Consider the following 19,035-nt stretch of genomic DNA (forward strand, 5'->3'; position numbering starts at 1 on the left):
ATTTTTATACATTTTAATAATCCCTGCTAGTCTACGCACAGAGTTTACTTTTGCCTTCTTCCTCACAATAATTACTAGACAAGGTTTCGCAGATTTATTCGATGTCACTTTGCTCATGCTTTTCTATTTTAGTTGTTTTATTGTTAAACAAAGTATTGCCTTCTTTTCTCGCCATTACAAGCACTAGCACTCCGCAGATCAATCATTTGAAAACTAACAAGTAAGTTCTGAAGTCTGTGCAATATTATGAGAATTAAAGTGTGTGAAGGAGAACTGCATAAATAGGGACTGATTTACATTAAGTTGTTTTGTGTGTTGTAATGGGTTGTACGTTGAAAATTAATTGGCATGTCGAGACAAATAAATTTGCTCAAAGTTTCTGTTGTAAAAATTTACATTTTGAGGTAATCGTATGTTGAGGTTTGATGGTACAAATGTTGACAAAGTTTACTATTATGTAAGTTTTTTTGTTTTTGTCAAGTCGGCGTATTTAATACAAAAAATAGCACATACACTATTTTGCGTTTGTAGCAGCCCAAGGGATAACGAAACAGCAATTTTATATGTTCGCTATAGATGGCTGCATGACATAGCGCATAGACAGCAGCATATATGTGTAGCGCACTTGACAACAGTTGAACTTTATATCATATAAGGGACAGACTGTGGGAGAAAAATCCAAATTTGATTCTGACAAAATAAAATATAACATTCTCAAATAGCAAATGCTTTAAGATTTCACACAAGTTGAATAATGGTCAGCCTGGAAACGACTCACAACCTCTCACCTGTACAACACCTTTTACAAAATGTCAGGGTACATCTATGAGAGACTACTAACCCTGTTGAAGGCAAGCTTAAAGACTGCCTTTTCCATCTGCAGTGTGAGCTCAGCTGTTAGTTGCGAAATAAACTTGTCATAATTGGCTGGAGTGAGTGAAGTTTGGAATGCTTTTAGAAAGCCATCTAGCACAACGATGAAGTTCTGAATCCACGGATCAGATGCCTCGTACTCGGAGAAAGTTTCCTGAGCGAATATCAAACAAACTATGGCAAACAATGAATAAATACATAAAAACAATAATGTTTTAGCTATGAACAGATGTCTGATGTCCTTACTGATATATCGTCAGAGGATGCTTTGAATTTACATGAATAAGGTAAATAGATAGTTTATTTCTACTCTTAGCATGGGATCCTAACCAACACCTATGAATAGTTCACTATTCAACCTTAGCATGGGATCCTAACTAACACCTATGAATAGTTCACTATTCAATCTTAGCATGGGATCCTAACTAACACCCATGAATAGTTCACTATTCAATCTTAGCGTGGGATCCAAACTAACACCTATGAATAGTTTATTTCTATTCAGTCTTAGCATGGGATCCTAACTAGCAACCATGAATAGCTCACTGTTATTTCACCTGAGCATTGGATCTTCACTAACACCAATGAATGTTAGTGAAGATCTAAGGTTAATCCAAGGTAAGGCTAATCCATTTAGCCTTACCACTAATAAGCCTTAGCACAGATAAAGTAAGCGGATAGCGCCTTCCAATCAGTCTTAGTCTTGGATCCTCATTCATACCCATAGATATCTAACCTCCCTTTAGCCTTAAGGGCAGAGAACATGCATACCTATGAGAAACTACAGCTTTGTTAAGGAAAGGATCTAAGAAAATGTGCCTACTTAATCTTATTGCATGATCTTCGAGCTGCAAGATCTATTTCTATTCAGTTTGTCATAAACTCTTCAACAATGATAAGGAACAAAAGATTATTTTTTATGCTTGCGAGTAGTAGATCGGAAACAATTGAGCTACACTGGATTATTTGTATGCACAATGGAAGTAAAAAACACAATTAAATATACATGTATATAGAAATACATAAAACACTAATGAAAGAACTACAGCAAACTATTGACAAGGCACCAAACTTAAACTCACACTACCTAAACACCACCATGTTTAAAAAGGCTTTTATATTACCTAGTAACTGTCAGTATGTTTTGCGCAAAAAGGACAGACAACTCCTACTTTTCAAGTTTCCACAACCATGTACTGGCACAATTGCGCCACTCAATACAGATGCTATTGCTATGTATACGTGTGATTCTCCGAGTTAATGGAACAGGTGTGCCATGAAGGTACCGTGTACAAAAATTGCAAGTTAGATAATTTTATCAGCGAGCTCACCTCATCGATGTTATGACTGGTAGACAGCAAGTCTTCTATGGAAGGTTTGATTCGCGATTTTATAGCCGATGATCTTAGCTGATTAAATCCAAAGTCTACAAGATCTTTAAAGCGTTTAGTGAGATGTCCGAGGTCGGTGAGACAACTCTACAAAAAGAGAATACACTCCATATTGAGTATATTTTGAGATCATGATGTTACGGAGGTCAACGACAATGACAAGAGGAATAAACAGGCAGACGGCTACTCACATCTAACTTCTCATCAGTATTCTTGCTGTCAGAGCTGAGAACTTTGGGTAATTCTGACTCGATGCTGTTTTTGAGTGTCTGAATATTCTCACTGCTTGCCTCGGCATTGTTGAGGGTCATCTACAGAGTATTGTATTTTTGAGGATCATTTACAGAGTAGTATATTGTTGAGGGTCATCTACAGAGTAGTGTATTGTTGAGGGTCATCTACAGAGTAGTGTATTGTTGAAGGTTACTTTTCAGAGCAGTAAATTGTTGAGGGTCATCTACAGAGCATTGTATTGTTGAGGGTCATCTACAGAACAATGTATTGTTGAGGGTCATTTACAGAGTATTGTATTGTTGAGGGTCATCTACAGAACAATGTATTGTTGAGGGTCATCTACAGAGTATTGTATTGTTGAGGATCATTTACAGAGTAGTATATTGTTGAGGGTTATCTACAGAGTAGTGTATTGTTGAGGGTCATCTACAGAGTAGTGTATTGTTGAAGGTTACTTTTCAGAGCAGTAAATTGTTGAGGGTCATCTACAGAGTATTGTATTGTTGAGGGTCATCTACAGAACAATGTATTGTTGAGGGTCATCTACAGAGTATTGTATTGTTGAGGGTCATCTACAGAACAATGTATTGTTGAGGGTCATCTACAGAGTATTTGATTGAACTGAAGTGCCTTCATCATCAGGAGGTGTTTATGCAAATTTTATACTGATAAAAATGACACCTATGCCTTGGCCCACGTCTGAATGCCTAAAATTGTTCACATGACACATTTCATTGCTATGAACACACACACGTAGCTGAAAAGACATTGGTCCACTCAGTTTCACAGCTTGTCAAACAGTGACATGACATGGAAGTGAGCTACAAAATTCAGTTTTAAATATGGAAAATATTCAAATGACAATCAGCTTTTGACAAGACAGCCAACAGATATAAATTAAGAGTTCATGTACGTTCAGCTAGTACATTGCCTTCAGTGAAGTTCATAAAATAATGATTTGTGATGCATTTACATGGTTTAAACATGACCCATCAATTAGAGGTAGTTCATAAACATGACCGACCAATCAGAGGTAGCTCATTACAGATGATGTAACAGCCGCAGTGATAATAAACAAAACTAAAGTTGTGGGCTTCGCAATGCTTGAAGCTATACTTGGTTTTAGTGTTTTAAAAGTATCACATTTTAAATTCTTTAGCAAAGTTGAAAATTTGAATACTCTTAAAAAAATTGGTTTTTCTTCAATTTTCAGACATTGATGTGAGATTGCAAGCCATTCATGTAAAAACAAGACATGGTGTAAAAATGAAAAATGGCTACACTTCGACACCCATGGCAATGAGCATCGCCTTCATGGCAATCAGCACCGCCTTCATGGCAATGAGCATCGCCTTCATGGCAATCAGCACCGCCTTCATGGCAATCAGCACCGCCTTCATGGCAATCAGCACCTTCATGACAATGAGCACAGCCTTCATGACAATGAGCACCGCCTTCATGACAATGAGCACCGCCTTCATGACAATGAGCACCGCCTTCATGGCAATCAGCACCGTCTTCATGGCAATGAGCACCGCCTTCATGGCAATGAGCACCGCCTTCATGGTAATCAGCACCGTCTTCATGGCAATGAGCACCGCCTTCATGACAATGAGCACCGCCTTCATAGCAATGAGCAGCACCTTCATGCAATAAGCACCGCCTTCATGGCAATGAGCACCGCCTTCATGGCAATCAGCACCGCCTTCATGGCAATGATTAAAAGCATCTTGAATATGGTTTATGATGAAACTTTGATGTCTACCTTTGATGTCTACCTTGAGCCAATTACAATTATGATAACTAAAAAGAAGTGCAATTTGCAAGTCTGAACAACATCTCATCAGTTCATGACTCAAACCCTACGCATCAGCGATAGCTGAGTAATAGCAAACAAATCTTTTAAAATGAACTTTAGCTAAATTTGACTCTAAAATAGTGAAAACTTGAAGAAAAGTTGATCTTTATAATAAAAATACAACTCCAAGTTTATATCAAAAGTTTTTGCTACTTTTTTCCACCCAAAAGCTTGTAGGTGTTATCTTAGTATATAATGTATATCTTAGTATATAATGTGTACAAAATTAACATACAAATGGTATTTATACAAATTCAAGTAGAGGCAAGACAGATATAGCAAGTTTATACACAATAGCAATCTAAACAGCTATGCTAGTGGTCGCAACACTCTGCTTTTCTCATGGCAACTTTTTCATCGCTTTCAATATTCACAAGTTCATTCCTGCCTTCCCAAGACCACAAACTTTTGTAACAATCAATATTCTGTTCATTTATACTGTAAAACCTATTTGAACACCATTTTCGCCATGAATGCCAAATTTTTCAACTCTTCCTCTATTATAGTGGCATTTTATTAGAGGTGATATTCAAAAAGGGGTCTCATTGTATTTTCCGACGAGCGTGTGAGAATTTTGAGAAGATAAATTTAACCCTTTTACGGGTGAAGTGATGCTAACGTCGCCTTTATTTTGCGTTCTCCTTCGGGCCGAGCGACACTAATACCGTCGGCATCAGGATTTTTGCTAAACTGTTTTACGTGAATCGAAGTATGAGACCGAGTTAAGCAAGGAACTATTTTGAGTAAAACGTATTATACTGGTACAGTTATTAAGTATTTCAATGGTGTTGCTTTCCAAGTATTGAGGAAAAACCCGAAATACTTTGGAGTTAGAAAACAGAATTTAATACTCAGTAGCAATGGCGGCTATTACCGTCGTACACTGTTCCTGAAGAATATTCTCATCGCACATCAAAACGCTTTAAAGTCTTCAGGCCTTGTAGAACACATTATGGACAAATCTGGAGACAACGGATCGGAATTAGACATTGGTGACTTCGACGATCTTCCCAGGTACACTGTCACTAAAACCATGGCAACCACTCCAGCAACAAAGAAAAAAATAATTGTTATTGATGTAACCGAGTCATTATTAGCACCAATTTGTGAACACTTTTCTGCTGATCACTTTTTATTATGGGTTCAAAAAGATCAAAAAATGTCAAAATGGGTCAAATGGCAAATAGAGGGTATATGGTATATTAGTCTACTTCTCTGGTTAACAGACAACATGCTTATATTAATATAGCTTAACAAAAGTTAACATAAAAATAGGAAGCAAATGATAAATCACATAGCATATGTAACACAGGCTAAGCAAAAGTGAAGATCTCAAACTACCTTTAGGCTAAAACTGACCAATCTGCAGAAAAGAGACGGAGAGAGGGCTCTGCATGCTAAGGGTACTAACCAGAAACTGGAGACGCGACTTCTCAACATCTGATGACTGTAATTTACCCTGCTGGAAACTGGAGGAGACAATGTTGTAGGCTTGAGAGAGAGCTCCAGAGGGATAGCCTAGCTTTAGTCTGGACTTCAGCAGTTCTATGAACTTTTCATCAAGCACGGAGCAAGCGTGGTTGATCACAGCACAGACTCCGTCTATGCTGGCACTGGACAACGCTCTTCTGTAAAGAATATGAGAGGCTGTTGACAAAATAACCCTGTATTGACTACATGTTTTGTTACACATAAAAATTTGTTGAGAGCATAATTCCTAGTTCACAGTTATGCTGTATGACGCAGTTGATGATATGGTAAATATTACGGTACTGCAGCACAACAACGAACAAAACAATGCAATAGAGACGGGTATGTATTAAGACTATTTAAACAGAATATGATGTGCATCATTTTGTTTGACGAAGTGGTGCAAATGGACAAATGTAGTAGGAGCAGCCAGAATGTCGGAGAGTAATGATGTCATCTACAATTATGCACCAGAAGCTGCCATTATTATTCCGCATTATTGTGCCGCATTTTTTAATATGCGGCACGGCATTTGATTTGACAGTTTTGATTAATTCCCTCATAAAAAAATGAATCCACCCTGTGCTTGTCAACCCTGAACAGATGAATCCAGCAAAAGCCTGTCAGAAGTGGACAAGTGAATCCAGCTTGTGCGTGTCAGTGACAAACAGGGGAATCTAGCCTGAGACTGATAGCTGCATCAATACAGTAAACTAAAGGATATATATTAGGCTGAAGTGAGATTCGCTGGGTGTATGTACATATGTATGGGTGATGAGCTGGCTTACACACTAACTACAAGCTCAAATTAGTTGCTATGGAAATGGGAGCTAAAAGAGACCCGTGTGCTTACCATGTGCTTACCAGATGAATACCATGTGATTACCAGATGAGTACTAGATAAAGCATAGAAAAGAACTAAGAATAAGAGCTCTTGTGATATGTACAAGCTTGACCTTGACCTAGCATAAACAAGTCCGCCTACCTAATGCTTTTCTTGACCAAGTAAAATGTATCATCAACGACACTCGAGGTGAGTGAGCTGGAGTCAGATGTGTCAAGGGCTGCTGCCTTGTCAGCCATCTCTCTCATATAGTACTCCTCCATCATTATATAGTAGCCAACAACCACTTGCATCTCCTTGCTAAGGTCACAACGTCGTACCAGATCCTCTATCTCTGCCTTTCTTTCTTCTGTCAACTCCCCGGCAAACTCCATGTCAGTCTGAATAGCATTCAGTAAACAATCGAAACGCCCACAGTTGTGACACAGTTGTGACTCGGATCACATAAGCTAAGCAAAATTATGATAATAACCAGTTAGGACTGTTAGGTGGACCAGGTTCCTTAGATATTGATGGGAAGTAGAAACACTGCCTAACAAAGACAAATAAATTAGATGGGTATCTGCAAAGCACCTTACCGCCACACGACGCTTGAGAAACCTGAGGTAGAGCTCGCATTTCGAGTTCATGAGAGTCATCTCCCCTAGCAGGGCATCAAGGCTCTTTGGCTCCAACCTGCTATTGACAATTGATCAATCAATCATCGAACATTGAATCATTACAAACTTACCTCTCAACTACTGTGTGAGTATGAGTAAGTCCCTCCTGTATACTACTGACTACAGACTTACCTCTCTACTACCGTGTGAGTATGAGTAAGTCCCTCCTGTATACTACTGACTACAGACTTACCTCTCTACTACTGTGTGAGTATGAGTAAGTCCCTCCTGTATACTACTGACTACCGACTTACCTCTCTACTAATGTGTGAGTATGAGTAAGTCCCTCCTGTATACTACTGACTACAGACTTACCTCTCTACTACCATGTGAGTATGAGTAAGTCTCTCCTGTATACTACTGACTACAGACTTACCTCTCTACTACCGTGTGAGTATGAGTAAGTCCCTCCTGTATACTACTGACTACAGACTTACCTTTCTACTACTGTGTGAGTATGAGTAAGTCTCTCCTGTATACTACTGACTACCGACTTACCTCTCTACTACTGTGTGAGTATGAGTAAGTCCCTCCTGTATACTACTGACTACAGACTTACCTCTACTACCGTGTGAGTATGAGTAAGTCCCTCCTGTATACTACTGACTACAGACTTACCTCTCTACTACCGTGTGAGTATGAGTAAGTCCCTCCTGTATACTACTGATTATTGAATCAAACTTTCGTCTGTTTCTAAACTCCTCCATAATCTTACGAGATTGCCTATCACATTCTTTCTGTATACTCTTGGCAAAAGTGAACATCCAGCCATGACCTGAGAACAACAAGCTAGAAGCGTCATCTTCACTACAGAACTAATGAAGTAATACACACGTTACATTTCACTAGTAAGTAGGGAAATCATTTACTGGTTATCATATCAAAGACCTATTCTCATTTTAGATGAACTCCACATAAATCAGACTAAAATCTGATGGTGAACCTGTTGTCAAGTCAATACATGACCTAGACCTAGTGCAAATATGATATAAGATGCGGGTGACTCGTCATAGCGGGTGACTCAATAACTCAATAATTTAATATTTGCCAAGTCTTAATGATTTGTCACAAAAGGATTTCAGATAATGAAAAGCAACAGCTGGAAAATCACAAAATTTCTTTGATATTTGTACAAATCATTTTTATACATATACTACTGCATGCTCGGCGTTGCCCGAGTAATAAAAAAAAGACTACACAGAAAACTCATTTTTATTTAACATATAACAACAGTTACTATTTTAATTTTCAAACTTCATATCATGAGAAAAATGTTTTGTGCAGTTGAAACAAATTAGGAGAAAAAAATAAAACAACTGTCAAGGTTGTCAAACTTCTTCAAACAACTGTAACTTTAAAATTTCATTAAAATTAAAACTTTAATAACTAGCAAGTTATGGCTAAACGAAGTCTGTTTTGCCACAATTACAATGAAAAATCATTTGGTATACAATTGTATGATTTTAATTCGTTTCAGTGTTGGTATCATAAGGCGAAAATATCATATAGAGTGGTATAGAAACCCATAGTGATTATCTAATGCAAACACCTGGTAAAAATCATCAAAATTTTATATACGATTTTTAAGTACATATTAAAAAATAGTAACAAAACAATATGTTAACCTTAGTAGCTATAGTTACCTACAGCAACTTTATATTGTATTTAGTGATTATGATCTGCAATAAAATGTAGCATTACAATATACTACACACAGTACGTACCGGGAGTTTTTACCTTCGAAACAGATGTATAACATAAGCGTTGAATTTAACTTAAATGAATTTAGCTTACGAAACACCTGATTAAAGCCAAGTTTTAGTATATATTCTATTAAACTAAATTTCAATTTTATAAAGGGCTAAAATTTTATCACTTATTTGCTTATGGTTTCATTTTTACTACAACTTATAACGAATAACGCTGAACTGAGATAGCTTTTTCAGGCGTTGTGGGAGGGATACTGGCAAGTAGCATATCGAAATCTTCTCCATAATCGTACAACAAAATTTTAATTTTGAGAGGAATTGCTGTTGATCTTGTATGGCGAAAAAAAGTCGCCCTAGTGTGGAAAGAATGGCAAAGCATCGTGTTCTATACGGTAAGGCAAAAAAACTTACAACAGGGGCATCGTAACCTGTGGGCGCACTGTATTAATAATTCAGTGTGTGCAATCTTAAAAGCGATATACAGTATATGGGAAGAGCAATGGGTGTGATAAGAACGGCTTAGCCTTAAGGTTACGCAGGCTCGCTAGCAGACTTGCTATTTGAATGTCGCGAGTTCTAATCCGCTACGAAGGCTATTTTTAGTTGGTAAAACTTTACCAGCTATAGCTGGACAGACGAATGATGACAAACTTTGAGACTTACATACACTGTACATAGACTTACACTGTACATACACTGTATATAGACTTACACTGTACATACACTGTATATAGGCTAGGTGAATGCCCGGCATTGCTTGGGTAATAAAAAGGTTTTTGCAAAACTTTTTTATTCTCAATCAACATATACCACATTTACCAGTCTAAATTTTAAATGAAGGTGTTTAGTTCATTTCTGTATATCATGTTTATTTATGTGCAATTCATATTGTGCGGGCTGCTACGCCTACGACAGCTTTAAATTGATTGCAATAGTCTTGTTGCCCAGATGATTTTACCGATTTTGGGTACATATGGGTACACATTTTTCTTCTGGTATGGCTTCACGCATTTTTTAGCTGCAGCGTGCAGATGCATTGAAGCCAAGAAAGATTGGCATGTATAATAAGTATGTGTGACATTTATCCCATGATATAGCCAGTTGGACGGTGTAGTGTATTGGATAAATGTCTGTCCGCAGAACTAGAGGTTGTGGAGTTCAAATTCAGTTCGCAGCAGATTTTTAAATCTTAAAACTTTATCGCCATAGCTGGAAAGATGGAAAGACGGCAGACAAACATTGAGATTTATATATACAAATAGGTCAACTTTGAGAGATTTTTACTTCCTGTTAGTTCAATCTATTGTGCCCTTTGTGGTTTTTATTTTTTCAACATTTAGAATGCAAGTGCAATCTTTTTTCTATTTCAATGTCTCACTAAACTATATGATTTATTTTAATTTTAAAATGCAACTACCAAACAGACTCTAGTGTAAAACTTGAAAATCATTTACTATATTTATTGTAGAATTTATGACTGTAAGTTACCACTTCACCACACATAGCATAATATAACATAGCATAACATAACATATCAACCAAATGCCAAAGATTATCAAGTTTACGGTGCCTTTCTAACTATCATATCAGCTTACCAAACACAAACAAATTGAGCATTTAGCAATTCTATATCCATACTATATCCATGGTATTTAAAAACTTCATCAATCTAGCGATGTATTGAACTTGCATTTGTGGGGGCAGCTAAATTATTTAGAATTATAATGATTTTATTAGCTACTTTGCACCTTAAAGGTGACTTCAACGCACATTAATTTAATGACTGTTCCTAGTTTTATACAGTCTAACTGAGAGAGATGTTGAGAATAGTGCGGTTTAATAGCTATGTGTCTAGTGATATGTATCCGTAGCTAAGCCCTAGAAAAAGTTGGAGTTATGGCCTCATACTTGAAAAGAAGATAACTAAAGTCTTTAGATCTCTTGTTGCTCTTGGCAGCCGAAATGACCATGAAGAAATAAATTTGGACTCTTACACAAGCTGATACTACTAAAAAACATTGAAAATAACCTGACAGCCATAAAAATTCAAAGAGAGGCTCTGACACAGATAGCTAGCTGTATCTGACCGAGATTCCCAGTTGGCTCACCATATTTAGTTTCTATGAGTGGCTGGTGTAGCTCTATGACTTTAGCGATACTCTCAAACAGAGACTCCAGCAAGTCAGAAAATACGAGAGTGGCCCTTTTGTCTGTCGATTGCATAGCTAAGGCTACGGTCATCCGCTTGTTAGCCTCTTCCGAGAGCTGTTAGATAAATGTCAGTGGTAAACATTCGGTCTTGTAACAAGGCTATGTTGATCCTCAAACAACAAATAGGATATATATATATATATAAATATATATGTGACTAGCTGTACTAACCAGCATTGCCCGGGTAATAGAAAAGTCTTTGGACAGAAACTTTATTTGTGTTTAACATATAACAACGTTTAACATTCTAACTTTTAAACTTCATATCATGAGAAAAATATTTTTGTGCAGTTCAAATGAAGTAAAAAAAGACAACTTTAAAGGTTTTCAAGCTTTTTCAAAAACTGTGGGTTTTAAATTTCATAACTTGAAAGTGTTTCATTGGAATAAATTAGGAGGAAAAATAAAAATGTAAGGTGTTTTAATGTAAATGTGAAATAATTAGCAAATAATGGCTAAACATAGTCTGTTTTGCTATGATTACAATGAAAATTATTTGGTATACAATTATATGATTTTAGTTAGTTTCAGTGTTGCCATGCGAAAGTATCGTAGGCTATAGACATACATGGAGTGGTATAGAAAGTATCGTAGGCTATAGACATACATGGAGTGGTATAGACATACATGGAGTGGTATAGACATACATGGAGTGGTATAGACATACATGGAGTGGTATAGACATACATGGAGTGGTATAGACATACATGGAGTGGTATAGACATACATGGAGTGGTATAGACATACATGGAGTGGTATAGACATACATGGAGTGGTATAGACATACATGGAGTGGTATAGACATACATGGAGTGGTATAGACATACATGGAGTGGTATAGAAACCCATAGTAATTAACTAATGCAATCACCTCCTGGTAAAAATCAGAATCGCTAAAAAACTTTCATAATTATTAACAAAATAATATGTTGACCTTAGTAACTACAGGTACCTACAATGACTTTAGTGCATTTTGTGGTTATGATCTGCAAGATAATATAACATTACTATGTACTACGTAAAGAGTTCTTACCTTCGAGGCAGACGTGTAACATAAATGCTGAATCTAACTTAAATGAATTAAGCTTACTAAACACATACTTGAAGGAAGTTTTAGTATGTATTTTAGTAAACTTCTAACTAAAATTTTATCATTTATTTGTTTGCGAATTCGTTTTTACGGATAACGGATAACGCTGAACTCGCCATGGCGAGAAACGTATATCTATTAATAACATATATAATCAGCACACAAATAGCCAAATTTTAATTTCGAGAGAAATTATTGTTGATATCGGTGGGGCAGAAAAAAATCGCCCTAACAAAAAAATAGCGAAAAAGCATCGTGTTTCCTAGAATTAAGCAAAAAATATTTTATAACAGGGGCATCATATTGCGCGAGGGCAATGCTCAAATAATCCGTCATTTAGCGTTTGAATACGCTATACGGTATATGATAATGCCATTGATCAATACGCCTTGTATAGCTCAGTGGTAGTGCAGTTTTAAGCTTGTGGTTGCAATCTGCGCAAGTTCAAATCCATCGTACTGCGGAATTTCAAATTGCAAGATTTTAATAGCTATAGCTGGACATACACAGACACATATCAATTTTGAAAAATATAGATTGGTTGAAAGAGTTGACCTAGAAGCAACAAACTAACAGGAACTATTTTTGAGAACCCAATAATATGATTATCTCCCACAATTCAACTGATTGTATGTGTCTCAGCTCTTGCAAAAGTAAATCGTGCCTAGAGCCTGTTAAGTCATACATATGATATTGTTTACCTGTACTGTACCTGCAACTGTACTGTACTACTGCAACTGCATAAAAATTTAAAGTCTTCCTACAAAACCATACATAATCAACTCGTATATATGCAGCAAAACCATACATAATCAAGTCGTATATATGCAGCAAAACCATACATAATCAACTCGTATATATGCAGCAAAACCATACATAATCAAGTCGTATATATGCAGCAAAACCATACATAATCAAGTCGTATATATGCAGCAAAACCATACATAATCAACTCGTATATATGCAGCAAAACCATACATAATCAACTCGTATATATGCAGCAAAACCATACATAATCAACTCGTATATATGCAGCAAAAATCAAACATGTTTTTCAAGTCGCTTACCAGTCCCTACAATGCAGACACTAACTGCCTGACTTCAGTAACTTTAAAGGTTGACTTGCAACAAAATTCACATTACAGTTATTTGGTATCAAAAGATTCACCATGTCTTACTCTGCTGTGTTGTAGGTGCACAATATGTGGAAATGTGATTACAAGCTCTTAAAAGCTCAAAAACGAACAGTTAATCGCCGCCATCATGAAACTGCCGTAGACTGAAAGCTAGTTGTTTACAAATACCAGACCATAAGTCATACAGTCAACGTCAATATGCTAAGTTAACTTGTTTAAAAATGTTTACTCATACATTTCTCTGATTTCCAGCTTGAATACGAAATAAACAATTCATCATCACTACGTCTTATCATATTAGAGTAATAGCAAGCTTTAGCAGACACCACTACACGCAGCAGACAATCTACACTTTGAAACAGGAAAACCGCTCAGTTTCTTGTTAGAACAATATAATCTAAACAAGACCGATGATTGGTTGACTAGAAACAGGTTTTAAGCACGGACTCGACAGGCATCTGAGAAATCCCAACCTGAGCTGAATGCCATCTGGCAAATTTGGTGAGACCTTCCTCCTTGATTTCAAGAAGTGGAAAAATCTTAAAGAACCGCTCCACTGATGCGACATCTCCTGCTGTGACAGCGGCATCAAACTTGGAATGTGTTATCGCTTTCAATTTGGCCTCCGCTTCGCGCAGTGTTGTGAATGATCTCTTCAGGCCGCTACCTAGAATTTATCAACAAGGCGGTAGATGCTCATGGTTCCGGGTGATGATGCTTTGATGGCTTTAAAGGTTAGTAAATGAAAAGACTATGTCTATGGTCATAAGTAGTGACTGCATTTAGACGGTTGACCTACATACAGTAGTATTGACCGTGTAAATAGCACTAGTAACTTCAGACTGCACGACTACACACTGAAGAGACTGGACACAACCATTTAATATGCTAATTCGGATCAAATTTGTTACCTCAACATATTTGCTGTCGAGCATCCAGATACTACATGTATCCAGATACTACACGTATCCAGATACATACATGTATCCAGATACTACATGTATGTACATGTATATTTCTATATTAATAGAATACATGTACTTAGACTCTAAGTTTTAGTTATGGAAGATAAATATTATTTTATCTCCTTTCCAATGAGTAGGCAATTGTTATTGTAACTAAGATTTTATGAGGTTTGCCAAAAGTCGCTTGATGGAGGAAAAGCCCATCAAATACTAATACAAATTTTCTGACTAGAACAGCCCTTTTCAGGGCCACCATGTTATAAAGAGTTGCCCAAACCCCTAAAGAAAAGAACATTGGGAAGTTCTAATCAGTGAAAAAATTTTTAAAGGTTGCCTTGCAATAAAATTCATATTACAGTTATTTGATATCAAAAGATTCACCTTGTCTTACTCTGTTGTGTTTTGTAGGTGCCAAATATGTGGAAATGTGATTAAAAGCTCTTAAAAGCTCAAAAACGAAAAGCCGCCGTAAATTGGAATCTCTTTATTTCGATGGTGTAGCCATGAAATTTGGTTATTGTCTTGTCATGTGATGTACTCACGTGAATTGAAAGGCCAATAAAAAGCTCAATATAAAACTTATCATAGCACTATTTTATGACAAACACTTTGGGTTTTACCGAAGACCCCGTATCAAATATAGATGCTCGCTACGTTACAGTTTTGTTTCAGTTTGGTCTAATCGGCAAGTCGTAATCTGATCATGTGACCCAATACTCCGCAAATAATTTCTGCAGCACTTTTCGATTGTTACAAGTGACCAACAGGCTTGTCATGATTATCTGACAATGATATGTACTCCTTCAAATTAAGGTTAAAAAAATTAAACCAATTTTTACGGTAAGTTATAGAATATCACTGCTAAAAGTGACAGCATTACGATAACTATAAAATAGACGCGTAAGAACAATAGACATGGTTTTATTGAATGCGTGAAGTATATTTGTGAAAATATTTCGACGAATAAGGTTGCATGAAAGTGTAAACAGAAACTATCCTGTAACAACTACGTCACATTTGAGCCGTTTTGAAAAGAGAGTCCAAACTATGGCGGTCTCGTGTGGCTGCGATTTTTTGTTCATTTTTGAGCTTTTAAGAGCTTGTATTCACCTTTCCACATATTTTGCACCTACAACACAACAGAGACATGGTGAATCTTTTCATATCAAACAACTGTAATTTGAATTTTGTTGCAAGTCAACCTTTAAGATCGATGCATTATATCTAAAAATTGGTGATATTTGTAGATATGCTCTCTTAAATGATGAAATAATAATATAGTTAAACGCGCATTAAATTATTAATAGTATAAAGAATCTATCTGTAAAATCTATCTGTAAAACCTTGAAAAGTTATTCAAGTCCAAAACAGAAAAGCTGTGCGTTACTGATTGTGTGGGCCAAGTATTTTGTTCAACACCGCGAGTCAACCAGTAATCTAGTGGTTAAAGGGACCAGTACTAACCACAGACAAATTAATAACAGTAAAGTTGTCACGGTCCAACCTTTTGCATACAAAAGATTAACCACAGGCTATAAGATGTGCGACAGTTTATGTAAAAAGTGTAACCTTTAAGTGAAAAATTTGGTTGCGACGCTTCATCTCAAGACAGATCTAAACAGGTTCACTGGTTCATTCTTTCAATGTTAAGGAAAATGCTGCAGCAAGCTCACGCAGCTAAAACAATTCCTGTGGATGAACTTCACCCAAATAGCCTTTACAAAACAAGCTAGTGTTTCTGAAGTCTAGCATTTAATCTGAGAGCAAGATGTTCCTAGACCGACAATATTGATTTTTACTTGTTCGATCTCATGCTCAATTCCAATCTGACCCTGCCCCTCCCTGTGCGCCAGGCATAATACAAATACAGCTATCGAAAAAATTGTGATGTACTGAAAGTGAAGTGGTGAGGAGTTACTGTCAATAACATTTGGTCCAGTCAATTAAATGTAGAATTACTTACGACCTGGTTTATATTGGACACACTGGCACGACCTAGTTTCTATTGGACACACTGGTATGACCTAGTTTATATTGGACACACTGGTACGACATAGTTTATATTGGACACAATGGCATGCTATTAACAGACCAACCTTTGATAAATATTGCATCGAAACCCTATTTTTACATGTTACACAGTTAAAGCTGTACTATCTATTAACTTGCTAGTGGTAATCCCAGCAGTCATTTTAGACACTTGGGAGTCGTCCATCACTGACATCCCCCTATGCTAACATCTAAGAAGCCAGCCATACCTATCACTGTTCAGGTAATATCAAAACAATTATGTAATTACCTATTCAGCCATAAAAGAGATGTAACAAACAATTTTTCTGTTGTATAAGGCCGTCTGAGGTAAGAGTTCTCTAATAGCAGATTAAATAAATGTCAAGCAGAGGAAGAGGAAAAAATCTAAATTCAAATGGTTCTTTAATAGTAAAGAAAGAGTTGTTACTTTTTAAAAGTTTAACATTTCACTTTGACGCACAAAATGTGAGTTATCAGCATTGACTAGAGATAATGCTGCCTGTTCAGTAAATGATTTAAATCAGGCATCTGCTTGGGCTGATAGACGTACGCTTCATCTGCTACACCAAAACCATTTCATGAAAGGCCGTTCTGCAGACATTTTTAACTGCGAAAAATAAAACAATATCCAGAAGTGAAGTCGCGTATGCTAAGGAGTCAGCATATTAGTCACGGTTTTTCTCTCCAACAAAGGTACACAATAAGGGCTAGGTAAGAATATCATTGAAGGTATCACCTTCAGCAGCATCAGCACTGAGCTGTAAGATAGCCTCGTCCATCGACAAGAATCTATGTATGAGAGCCGCTGCCTACAAAAACATATAATATTATATAAGATGCTCTATTTATAGATGTATGATTTAGATATTGTCTCCACACGACATTGATTGCAAAGTAAGGAGTATTAAGACATATTTCAATATGTTACATTAGTCAGCTATTGCAGGCGCAGAATCCTGGCCACCATAAACAAAGTAAAGATTTTAAAAGGAAACAAAGGAATTAACAATAATAAAAACAGGCTATCTTAGACATTGAGATCCCATGACCAAACCATATAGCTCTACCCTTAGAGTGCTCATCTGTCAAGAATGAGATTTGTGTTCACTACCCTGTATGAAACAAGATAACACGATTCCGATTGGAGTTCATGTAAATCCGTGAACTTAGCTAACAACTACAGGTTAGAGAGATATAGTGTCATTAGTACTATATCCACAGGATGTGCCATCCTACGCGCTACAGTGAAAGGACATTTGATGGTACATTTGTGATGTCCCATCATTTACGCATATCGCACTTCATAGCTCCGGAACTACTATTTGAAAGCCATAAATTTTATATTATCTGAAAGCCAAGAAAATACTGCATCAATTAATTCAAAGAATTTTATAATGGGAGCAAATGTGCATGTGTAGTTGCATCAAATAACTCTAAATGTCAAATTATTATTATGGACCCGGCCATATATAAATCTCTAAGTCTGTCGTTCGGTTTGTCCACCTATAGCTATTACAATGTAGAATGAAATATCTGCTTCATGCTGGATTTGATCTCGGAACCTCCGGTACACCAGGCAATAACTGTACCAATAAAGCTACGTAAAATGCAACAATTTCAGTAAGCGATATGAGCCGTTATGTAAGTTAAAATACCCATAGCAGTCTGCATCACGCAACATCACTAAAGCTTGCCCTCACGGCTCTTATTAGTAAGTTTAGCAATACGGATAGTACCGTACTCAAATTAGTCATTGGCGATGTGCCAAGCTAATATCAAGTGGCAGGCAACTACATTACCTGTCACTGTTTATAAGCTGTTTTCTAATACCTGTGCAACGTCGGGAATTCACCTAGTAATAATATATTTTTGAAAACCAGTCTACCATTGCCAATGTTTTATACTGTTTCCAGCAAAAAAACAAATGAATTTAGAATTCCATCACAATGGAACAGTCCTCCCAATAAACTTACATAAAATCTCAACACTTGGTAGCTTAAAGAGATGTTAAGAGCCATTTGTTAAACCTAAATTAATCAAGACCAGCCTACTTTTTCAATTTTAATGGTATAGTGAATGTTATCATCATTACCGAGTTGTGCCACCTTCTGTGGACCCAGTGCCTCAACTAGCTACAGTGCTACTGTGCATGTGTGTCTCATCATCCCTTATGTAAAAATTAAGCTTTCATTTTTTTTCATTAAATTAACATTGTAACTATATTTATTTTTTGTTTAATGCTATATGTTTACTAATTGGGAAAATAAGATGTACCATACCAGATTTAAAAAAGTAAAATTACGCATCCTCATACAAGCATCCAATCCTTGACATGTTAATGAAAATGCAAAAAGTCGAGTAGAAACAGTAGTGAGTAGTAGCAGAACATTTTTATATCAGATAACAGCCTGGTTGTGAGCTGAAATTCTTTACCTCCACTGGGGAGAGCTTGGCTTAGAGAGTATTATCGATTCAGAACCATCAGCAGTGCGCAAATAGTACTCTCACGGCAAATGCTTTCACACAAATTAGTGAAGCAAAATGGCTTCAAATGCGTTCGGATT

At 36.6% G+C, this 19,035-nt stretch overlaps 1 protein-coding gene across 2 annotated transcripts in view; it reads right to left on the bottom strand.

Annotated features, from left to right (window-relative positions):
* The window catches only part of LOC137388903 (conserved oligomeric Golgi complex subunit 4-like), a 47,665-nt gene that overhangs the window by 10,416 nt on the left and 18,214 nt on the right, over positions 1-19,035 (bottom strand). Inside the window, exons 5-14 of one of the 2 annotated variants that reach the window (XM_068075388.1) lie at positions 17,208-17,280; positions 13,949-14,142; positions 11,147-11,303; positions 7,948-8,104; positions 7,249-7,345; positions 6,812-7,050; positions 5,768-5,984; positions 2,456-2,575; positions 2,205-2,351; positions 842-1,027 (exon numbers count right to left, since the gene is read on the bottom strand). In XM_068075388.1, coding sequence (XP_067931489.1) covers positions 842-1,027; positions 2,205-2,351; positions 2,456-2,575; positions 5,768-5,984; positions 6,812-7,050; positions 7,249-7,345; positions 7,948-8,104; positions 11,147-11,303; positions 13,949-14,142; positions 17,208-17,280 — 1,587 coding nt within the window. Of the gene's footprint in view, positions 1-841; positions 1,028-2,204; positions 2,352-2,455; positions 2,576-5,767; positions 5,985-6,811; positions 7,051-7,248; positions 7,349-7,947; positions 8,105-11,146; positions 11,304-13,948; positions 14,143-17,207; positions 17,281-19,035 lie in introns of both variants that reach the window. The other variant, XM_068075387.1, reaches the window with a different exon arrangement.

Source organism: Watersipora subatra, chromosome 2 (genome assembly GCF_963576615.1).
Source record: "Watersipora subatra chromosome 2, tzWatSuba1.1, whole genome shotgun sequence".
NCBI lineage: Eukaryota > Metazoa > Bryozoa > Gymnolaemata > Cheilostomatida > Watersiporidae > Watersipora > Watersipora subatra.